General features: G+C 41.7%; 1 protein-coding gene across 1 annotated transcript in view; it reads left to right on the forward strand.

Annotated features, from left to right (window-relative positions):
- marco (macrophage receptor with collagenous structure) overlaps nt 1–10,206 on the forward strand; it is a 15,363-nt gene extending 5,157 nt beyond the window's left edge. The window contains exons 6-15 of the mRNA XM_080412685.1: nt 156–209; nt 2,516–2,620; nt 3,160–3,213; nt 5,534–5,629; nt 6,109–6,171; nt 6,403–6,474; nt 7,051–7,086; nt 7,605–7,667; nt 7,797–7,967; nt 8,369–10,206. Coding sequence (XP_080268811.1) covers nt 156–209; nt 2,516–2,620; nt 3,160–3,213; nt 5,534–5,629; nt 6,109–6,171; nt 6,403–6,474; nt 7,051–7,086; nt 7,605–7,667; nt 7,797–7,967; nt 8,369–8,505 — 851 coding nt within the window. The 3' untranslated portion in view covers nt 8,506–10,206. The remainder of the gene's footprint in view (nt 1–155; nt 210–2,515; nt 2,621–3,159; nt 3,214–5,533; nt 5,630–6,108; nt 6,172–6,402; nt 6,475–7,050; nt 7,087–7,604; nt 7,668–7,796; nt 7,968–8,368) is intronic.
- Nucleotides 10,207–10,812: the final 606 nt, after the last annotated feature.

Genomic DNA, 10,812 nt, shown 5'->3' on the forward strand with positions numbered 1-10,812 from the left:
CCAAGTATTCTGTTCTGGAATGGAAGGCAGTCTGCCAATGTAGGTTTAGGTTAAAGTTGGTTCAAAAGTTCAGGGACAAGAGTTCAAAGTACCTTTTTTTTATATGATTTGCAGCACCTCCACCGAACATCATTAGAATTCATCTCTTTCCTCAGGTATACCTGGTATCCCGGGGCCACAAGGAATTGCAGGACAGAAGGGGGGAAACGGTAAGTTCACCCAAGGCAATCGAGCCATTAATCTCACTATTCTAACCTCTACTGACTCACGTTTTTGTCACCAGTGCAAATGTCTGTAAAACTGGCTTTAACAGGCCTCGTGCTTATTGCTAGGACATCACAGAGCTGAAATCTACTCTTGTACATTTTGTGATCATTTACAAAGACTGTTTACACCATGTACTGCGTCCTTTAATGCACGTAAGCCATAGAACCCAAGTGTAGCAGCAGACATTAGCTTTCAGCTGCTGGTTCCAGCGATGATCACGCCGCTGATGATGACCTGTCATCTCCTGTCAGAAGCTGATGAGAAGCAGGATGAATGCCGCTGCAGCCATTCTTCTCTTTTCTGCAAACCGTCAACCGTGACGGGTTGTGAGCTTGTAGAGCCGCAATATTTGGTGCACGAAACCGGCGCGCATCTAAGTATAAAACAAATCAGGCGTTGGCCAATGCATTGACATTTCCTGTATGAAATCTCAATCAAGGGGTGGACTTTTACACAAGGCAAACAAATCACCCGACGAGTCTCGCTCTGATGTTTTCCAATAGGTCATTCACCCCCCGACAACATCTCCACCTGTATGGAAATATCATCCTTTATTACATTAGCGTCTGAAGGGCTAGCGCTTAGCTTGGTTAATACGGATCAGTGTCCACGATTAAGGTCATAATTGCTGTAAAGAACGCGGCGATCTATCAATGGGGAAGTGCAGTTTGTGTATGAAACATGCCTGAATGAACACTCTCGTCTCACGTGGACGAGCCTCGAGACGCGACTTGTCAACAAGCACACATCTCCGCCACAAAAAGTTTCTTTTCTTTTCTCTCGCTGCACAAAATGCTGTCGAGGGCAATTATGTGGGGAGTAGACAGCAGTTTGTACAAAGCGTCTCACATACCATGCCGCTGACGACAAAATGGAAGTGGAAAAAACACTTAATCATAGACTTCACAAGATCAGCTCATGGTTGATTGATAACAGGTTATCTCTACACTCCTTGGTAAAAAACGAATCGATTCTCTTTGGCTCAAACATCAAGACTGAGAAGGTCCCCGGGTTTCAGGGTTGTGGTGGGGGAGTGTGAGATCTCGGCTAAAACGAGGAGGTGACCTACTTGGGCTGCATAATAGATAGCAAGTTATCGGGAGAAAGCATGGCGCAAAAACAATCTTTAAGGTCAATCAGCAATACACATATTGGTGCATATCAGTCAGTTATTCTAGAATGCCATGTCACACCTTGTTTAACCACTTACAGTAAGCCGTCGTAGGACAAATAGCGGAAATAGCCATGTACAAGCTCAAAAGGCGTTGTAAATGATGCAACGTGTTGTGAGTTTGTAGATTGGCTATTTTTTTTTTATTAAAGCATTTCTTTGCTAAATTCTGAATATGACTTTTTGTTTTTTGAAATTTACCAAAAAAAAAAAGAAATATCTTTGAACATTCTTGAATTTCGTTTTTTCAAAAAAACAGGGACACCAGGGTTAATGCAATGATTGTTGAAATCACCTTTTGTAGTGTGAATATAAAGCACACTCTGTGGCAGTGTCTCAGCACCAGGAGCGAAGTAGGCTATATGCATCTTTATGATTCCCCAGGGTGCATTTATCATTTGCCTTGGTGGACAAAGTAAATACTCAAGTATTGGAAAGTATACAAATTACAAAGTACATTTTCCTTTCAATATCAGTGCATTGTTGTATTGACATTTTTAACATTAACATAAAATAAAGAAATGTGTAAAAAAAAATGAAGAAAAAAAAGGGAAATAGCAGATCTAAAAGCTCACAACGTGCCCCTGTTGTGAGCTTGTAAAACCAACTATTTTCACTATGAAATAAGGCTTAAGTAGTTAATTCCTAATATCCTTTTTGCAAGTTTGGGTCCCAAGAGTCCCTTCAACAGTACAATATTTCTATTTGAAATGTAACGAGTGAAATCGTGAGCTTGCAAAAAGTAAATAAATGAATACTCCAGAAATGTACTCACTGGACACTGTACGGGACACTCACTGGATGGAGTACAGTACTCAAGTAAATGTACTTTGTCTCTGTCCACCACTGACATTTGAGTGGTCAACACAGGTACAAGCAGGAATGGAAATGGTCATATAATACAGCAAAAATTCGCAAAATGACAAAACAGACACAACACATGAACAATCAACAAATATCTGAAAATCACAAACCACTCAATGAAGGCAAAAAACTGCAGCAAGGAAGATTGTGCAATGTTAAAGGCCTATAACTTCTATGGTATGCTGAGCTTCAGATCATCTGCTTCCTTTATAGGTGACGGCAAAGAAGGACCCGCTGGACCCCCCGGACCAAAGGGGGACACTGGCGAGATGGGGCCCCACGGAGCCGCAGCAGAACAGGGACAGCCTGGCCCTGCAGGTATGATTTGTTAACAGTTGTTGTTACACTTACCTGTTGTGCGAGATCTGCCACAGACAGAGAAACACAACATTTGGGGGACATACACACACACACGCACGCACGCACGCACGCACGCACGCACGCACGCACGCACGCACGCACGCACGCACGCACGCACGCACGCACGCACGCACGCACGCACGCACGCACGCACGCACGCACGCACGACACACACACACACACACACACACACACACACACACACACACACACACACACACACACACACACACACACACACACACACACACACACACACACACACACACACTATTTTGAAAACTGGAAATTGTTAAAAATGTGGCATAATTTTAAAAACACATCTTGTCTTACTGTGGTCCCTGGAACAAAATATTTTCAGATGGGGGTCTGCGGCCAAATACATGGCGTGAAAATGCTTGTGAACCACTGCTCTATGTGAGGTCTTTGTGGCTATGTTTTTTTCTTTCAATGTAAATGGAGCTTTACAATTAACAGTAACTGAACAAAATTTTCAGGTCAACGTGGAGACTCTGGACCCCCAGGACCCCCAGGACCTGATGGAGCAGCTGGTAAGGCCCCATTGACTTATGTGAATGTGTGTACAATTCAATGCCTTTGTTGGAAATTGCGTCAACAGCTGTTTCATGTTAAAGTCATACTGTCTAACATCCATTTTAGTCGTCTTTTTGGTGACACCTCTGATAGCTCTGTTGTCTGTTATTAGTCTCCCAGAATTCAGTTTGAAACAAAACCACAGACTTGTGACTGTCACAAAATGTCACTCTAGCTGCTAGAATGTTTTTATTATGTTAGAGTCTAGCATAATAAAAACAGAGGTCCAGCTTTTTGAATTGAAATAGATTCTGGAAAACTCCAGATCACTGTAAAATCCTCAGTGTTTAACAAATCAAATTGAATCCCCCTGTACACTCAGAGTTAAATGAACACAATGGATTTGACTGTGTATAGGGACTTATCTGCATGGAAGGAGTTTGAAATATGCTATAATGTGACCTTTTGAAACCTGTGTAAAGGCTGTTATTTGACGATAACGGGAGTTTTCACCATGACCAGCAGGGTAACATTACTGGCACACTGAAAAAGGCGGCAGCCTCTGTCTGAGACAGGCAATTACGTATGAAAGAGACCTAATATGAGCTCCATTTCATTCCGAGCACACCCTTTTCACCTCGCCCGTTACGGTGCAGAAACGTGCGAGGTGCTGCAGCACACACTCTGTGCTCCTGCCACATCCATATAAAATATGCCCCCAGATTCATATTAGATAGGCTGAACTTCGCTCCCAGACTTTGCATTTTTCATTGCTGAAAAACGAGCGGTGAAAAAAAAAGCTTCCACAGCGGACATGTCTGCCACGCGTGTGATGGGTTGTTGAAATAGTTCTCTGCCGCTTGACTAGATATCCTGTCTTCGCTTCATAAAGTAGAAAGAATAATGCTTTTCCCTTAAACTTCCGTAGAGTACACTATTAAAAGTGCTGTGCTGCACCGCAGGGCTACATTTCCTACTTAAGAGCAGATGGATCGTGAATATTTTGCACAGCTAATCTAACCACCAGAGTGAAACTTACATACTGTACACACTGTACAGCAAATGTCTGCTTGTCTGTTCATCCAGTGGTAGGCCTACCCGTGCGCTATTTTTGATTCATGCAGAAAATACGGTCTGTGGTTAGTGGTTAACATAAACCAAAGAGTTTCCAAAGAGTTTTCATTTCATGTTTTGTTCATTTCATGTTTTGAACAATAACTCTTTCTTAACATCTCAACTTTGCTTTTTGAAGCTGTTACGACCTTTTTACTTTCTTTCTTTAATTATATCTCACTGACTAATACTGAGATTACACAGCTAATCTCAGTATTTTCTGAGATTATCTTGTTTGAGCAAAAATGCATCCCCCAATAACCCATGTTGATAAAAGCAACCTCATCCTGAGTTACTAAAGGTTGGACTTTGTGAATTGGGTAACATTTCATAGTTTCACGTCCTGTGAGCCTTGTACGTCAGCAGATCAATGTTGTGAAACCACAGAGTTTCACTTCCGTCCATGGCTATATTGCTGATTAATGCTATAATACCTGTGAGAGAATTATTACAGTACATTTTCTGCATTTAGCTGACACTCTTATCCTGAGCAATTTACTATACTCTGTGTGTGCATGTGTGCTCACATTTGTGTGTGTGTGTGTTTACAGTTTACAGTTTACAGTTTACAGTTTACAGTTTACAGTTTACAGTTTAGGCATTTAGCAGACGCTCTTAATCCAGAGCGACCTACAGTAAGCAAGGACACAAGATAATACATCAAAATACACGTAATACATCAAATGCATAAAAATAGTAATCAAATAATAAAGTAATACATAAGTAAACCAATAATCTAATAATAACTAATACATACGTAAACCAAGAACCTATCATGAGCCTACATTGAAACTATACACACTATAGGATGGACGTGTGTGTATGTGTGTGTGTGTGTGTGTGTGTGTGTGTGTGTGTGTGTGTGCGCGTGCGTGCGTGCGTGCGTGCGTGTGTGTGTGTGTGTTAGGTTCGTTTCGACTACAAGAACTAAGTGAACCGTCCCGTGCCATCTAAAGCATGTCACAGGTTCTGAATTTGTTTCCGGCTCGAGGGTTTTTAGAACCTAATTTGGGCCCTGCTCAGGGGGTTGTACAAACACTGAGTCAAGAACTTGTTGGTTTAAAAAAATAGTGAAAATAGCTGATCACAAGCTATTTTTCCTTTTTTTTCATATGATGTACCTCCCTGTTTCTGGTTATAATGCGGGGGGGAAAAGGGTTACACTTCTTAGTCAAAAGAGGCATTTGAATGTCTGTGTGTTCATGTGTGCTTGTATGTATGCAGGTCCCGTGGGTCCACGTGGAATACCAGGTCTTACAGGACTTGCAGGAGACCAGGGACCAGGCGCAAAGGGAGACAAGGGAGACACTGGAATACCAGGTGAGACTTTCTTCCAAGGGAATGTTGCTTATCTGATCTCATCTTTGACCCAGATCTGACTTCAAATTGATTCACACTTCGCTGCGTGCCGGTGTTTCCGCGCCGGAAATAGCCAATCTAAAAGCTCACTAGGCCTCACGGTGCCATGTATTATGCTATCATAACCTTATCTAAACAGATAAACCTTTCACATCATATTCTTATCTAACAGAGTGGTCTTTCAGATAGCACCAAGAGTTCCTCGTGAGACATGATGAAATACTTTTGACTAGTCTTTTCATTCAGGGTTCATTTACAGGTTATAACGTCACTTAAGGGCCTAATGTTTTTAACCCTCTACGTATGTGTTTACTATTTACCCCATATGGGCAATGATGACCATAGGAAAAACACCTTCAAAAGCTTGTACCTTGTAGATCTGCTATTTTCACAGAATGTTCGGCTCTTATTATTTATTTCCTTTGTCTTGTGAAAACCAGGTATCATGGGGCCTACTGGAAGAAATGGGTCCATAGGCGAAAAGGGAGTTCACGGTTTCCCAGGTAGAAAATACGCATTTAGGTGTGTGTGTGTGTGTGTGTGTGTGTGTGTGTGTGTGTGTGTGTGTGTGTGTGTGTGTGTGTGTGTGTGTGTGTGTGTGTGTGTGTGTGTGTGTGTGTGTGTGTGTCGGTGTGTTAGTACAAACTATTTGTAGCTGCTTAATTGTATCAAGTATGTTCTGTACTTATCAGCTTCTACATGACATGACATTTTCTATTATTGTCTTCACCAAGGAGTGCCTGGTGCCCCTGGCCCCAAAGGAGACAACGGAATTGCTGGACCGCCTGGCATAATGGGCCCTGCAGGTAAGTCTAAACTAAACACACAACACTGACCCGTATACTTACTTACTTACTGTACTTATTTACTTACTTTAGAATGGGGGTATTAAGCAGAAAAGCCCCCAAAAAATATTTAAAAAAAAAAAGGATATATACAGATTTTCAGGTTCCAATTTTATCCAATCAGGAGAGAGAATTCATACAGGATAACAAGTAAATTGAACGTAATTAATTAAAAACAATGAGCAGACAAAATTGGAACTGGATAGGTCAGTATCATAATACTCTCTTCATGTTTTCCCTCTACACAAAATCTCATCGCCAAAAATAGCCAATTTACAAGTCCACAACACACAGAGTTTTGATGCATTATGCATATATTTATTGCCTATTTATTGCCTTTTATGAATTAAATGCAATAAAAGCCAGTGTTGTGTGTGGTGGGTTTGTACATAGGTTTCATGAGACCCACCTTTTTAGTCCGTTAGCACCCGTGGTTCTGACTCCACTCCCGATACACTAATGTTATTGCCCTTAAACCACAGGTCTCAGTGTGCATGACTTTTCTAATTATTTTCTTTGGTGTCTTGTTTTGTTTAGGCCCAAGTGGACCTCCTGGATTAAAGGGAGATTCAGGTGAGTCTTGTACATACAAAATCCTTCCTCAGTGTTCAAGCCTTCCTCAAGTGTTATGAATTTAGCATTTCAGTCTTTCGTTCGGCCTCATTCTTTCTATTTCCATTGTGCAAGGGCACAGAAGTGGTCATGCATTCACCTGTGTGTGTGTGTGTGTGTGTGTGTGTGTGTGTGTGTGTGTGTGTGTGCGTGCGTGCGTGCGTGCGTGCGTGCGTGCGTGCGTGCGTGCGTGCGTGCGTGCGTGCGTGCGTGCGTGCGTGCGTGCGTGCGTGCGTGCGTGCGTGCGTGCGTGCGTGCGTGCGTGCGTGTGTGTGTGCGCGTGCATGCGTGTCTGTGTGCTGTACCATACATTCTGTCAGCTTCTTAAGCCCTACAGTATATACTTTTTTAAATACCTCGCAATGTGTTTTTCTTTGCCTAAAATATAGATGCCAGTGTTAAATGTGTTTTTAAAATGTTCATTGCTCTTCTCTTTTATCCAAATAATTTATTGAACCTCTGTTTTCCATTCATCACAGGACCCCCTGGACCCCCTGGAGTGCCAGGCCTCAAGGGTGACATGGCCTCTGTCCCTGCAGAAGGTAAATGTCCACAGAACAAACACAACTTGCACAAAGCCTTTATATTTTCACAAGTTTCCTTTTACGTTTAAGCATAATATATATATCTATGTAACCATTTAACAGACATTACTACTTCTCTCACAACAGTGAAAGTGCGTCTTGCGGGGGGGACGTCAACTCAGGGGCGAGTGGAGGTGAAGCACAACGGGGCGTGGGGGACTGTGTGTGACGACAGCTTCGACACCCTGGACGGCACGGTGATCTGTAAGATGCTGGGCTTCAAGAGGGCCACAAGAACCTTCACTGCTTCTACTGCCGGTGAGGACCTTTGACCTTTAATTAAGACCGGGAATGCATCTGTGTCATTTTAAGATTTCTTTGGGCTATTCAAAAATAGCAGATCTACAAGCTCGTAGCTTGTAGATCTGCTATTTTAAAAAAAAGAAATCTTGAACATTGTCCGAATATTTGAATATATTTTTTAAAGGCAACATTTGTAACTGAAATCTTTGCTTCATGGGGGTCCCTGGAACAAAATATTTTGAGATGGAGGTCCGCGGCAAAATTATATCATTTTGGGGGTCCAAAACTAAAAATCATGAAAGTGATTGTGTGGGATTCAGTAGAAAATAGGTACCAATGACATGTGTCTTGATTTGACTTGACCCTAACAATCAACACACTGTTTGATGGCTCTGTGGATTTCAATCACTTTTCAGGAAGCGGTCTCATCTTGCTGGATGATCTGCGATGCAGAGGGACAGAGACCGACATCTTCGACTGCCCTCACAGCGGCCTCAAGATCACTGACTGCACACATGCAGAGGACGCTGGGGTGCAGTGCAGTTCAAGTTGAAGTTTATTGTCACATCACAAGTTTACAGGTGGACAAGAGTGGGTGAAATTATTTTCTGTGCAAGCTCCAATGATTTTTTTCAGTTACATAATATTGTTGAAAATCTAATTGAAAAAGAAACAAAGAAAAGGGTCAGATAACAGGATAACAGTATAAAATATAGCCTACATAAGGTGTGTGCAAAAAAAGGAGATAAAATGTGGCAGAATATCACAGTCTCAAGACAACACTTACAGCAGCATATCAAACTATTCATAGTGATGGTGAAACAGCGATGTTGTGTATTCATAGTCATATTGTTACTGTTTGGCAAAAACCTTGTATCTCCATATTTCGAACTTTTTGTAAATTAATATCGTACTTCATCGAACATGAGTGTCGTGCAAAAGTAGCGAAAATAGCTGATCTACAGTACAAGCTCACAATCCATTGCGATGTGCCGCGTTGTGAGCTTGTAGATCTGCTATTTATGCTATTTTTGCAACATTTTGAAAGTGAAAGTGGTTAATTGTGGGTTTTATAAATATTGAACCGAGTAAAAGTATTGTTATTGTGACTAAATATTGTGACTAAATAATAACTACATTGGATCCATTGGAACACAGGTTATTTTTTCCATTTCTGAAAAGCAACGGTTTTGGACATGCAAGGTTTCTACCAAACAGCGACAAATACAATATACATAAAGTGATAATGCCTGTGTGACAGTCTATCTATGTCACCAGGAATGGCGACAGTTCTTTTATTAGGTAGCATAGGTTCCATAGCCTGGTCGAATGGCTTTTGATACTGCCTAGAAACACACTTCACGACCCCAAAGAAGATAGATGGATAGACAGCAGGGAGACAGATGACACAGCCGGACTGATGAAATGGAACAGAAATATGCACATTGAGACACTGTAATACTGTATGCACACAGCAAACATACTATGTATCCCAGCATACGCACAGATACATACACACTATACATATTGTACACACATACACAAGCTCATGCACATACACATAGGCGGCGGGTGAGCCTGACAATTGGGAAGGCTAGGAGATCTAGCTTGAGGCTGGGGGGTTAGGGTTATGTTATTTAATTCTTATTTTTGCCTGATTTTACTGATTTATTATCAAAAAATTAACTAAATAATGCCTATATCATTTGCACAATTCCCAGAATTTCCCAGCATAACATCTGTAGGCTTAGCCTACCCTAGCCTTCATTACCCGCCGCCTACAGTATATGCACATACATATATGGTGGTAGCAGACTTGCATACAATACAAGCACAGATAGATCACACCCATAAGCACATGCACGTGGTGCACGCAGACGTGCAGGCATGTACATGCGAACACACACATGCACATGCACACACGCACGCACACAACACGCGCACACGCACATACACACACACGGCCGGCAATAATAACACCAAGGATTTGGACATGTACGCAAGGCAGCAAAAAATACCACTAATGACATTCACAGCTGGATCTCATTACATATTCACCAAACTTTACTGTATAAAGCTGCATTCCGCACCATGTTCCACCTCATTTACCAAAGACATTAGCTGAATGGAATTACACCAAATGTCATTGTATTTGTGTCTCCTGTGTTGTGTAAAACTGCTTTACAAAACTTTGGCGCAATAAAAAATACTCATGTCAGAAAACATGCAAGGCATGCTTTGAACTCTTTACTGTGGACTTGTCCCCTCGGACTGTGTTAGTGCTTCTTCAAATGAACCCCCACTACTGACACCATCATCATCATCATCTCCCATGGCTAAAACCCTTCTAAAAAACCCTTGTCTCTGCATTTCCATCTAACCCTGCCTTTCACTTTGCCGTTCTACCCTTTGGCGACACACATGTGTCCCCAGAGATGACATAGCATAGGTCAGCAAAGAGACGAGACATGGGCCAGCTGACACTGGATCAGTTATCTTAGCTCGATGAGGAATGATGTCTGACATAATGACAACAACAGTAACAATAGCAATAAATCTTTTTGAAAAACAACTGTGCTTCAACCGTTAAGATCCACTAAATGTAATAAAAGCATGACAACAAATAGAAAACAGAGAAAGAGAGGCATAAAAGTAAACCATAAAATGAAGATCAAAAAGTAGATAAAAAGATCATTATGTAAAAGCTATGCCATAAAACTTGAGTTTTAAGAAGTGATTCAAAAGGGGATTGTCATTTTGTCATCGTCAGCTCCCCAGGCAGGTTCTTCCAAAGTCTGCTGTTCAACTTTGTTTCAGAGTTTCACACGGTTTGTCCAAGCGTCTATACCAGTGTTTCTCA

This window comes from Gymnoscopelus braueri, assembly GCF_963280865.1.
Source record: "Gymnoscopelus braueri genome assembly, chromosome: 18".
NCBI lineage: Eukaryota > Metazoa > Chordata > Actinopteri > Myctophiformes > Myctophidae > Gymnoscopelus > Gymnoscopelus braueri.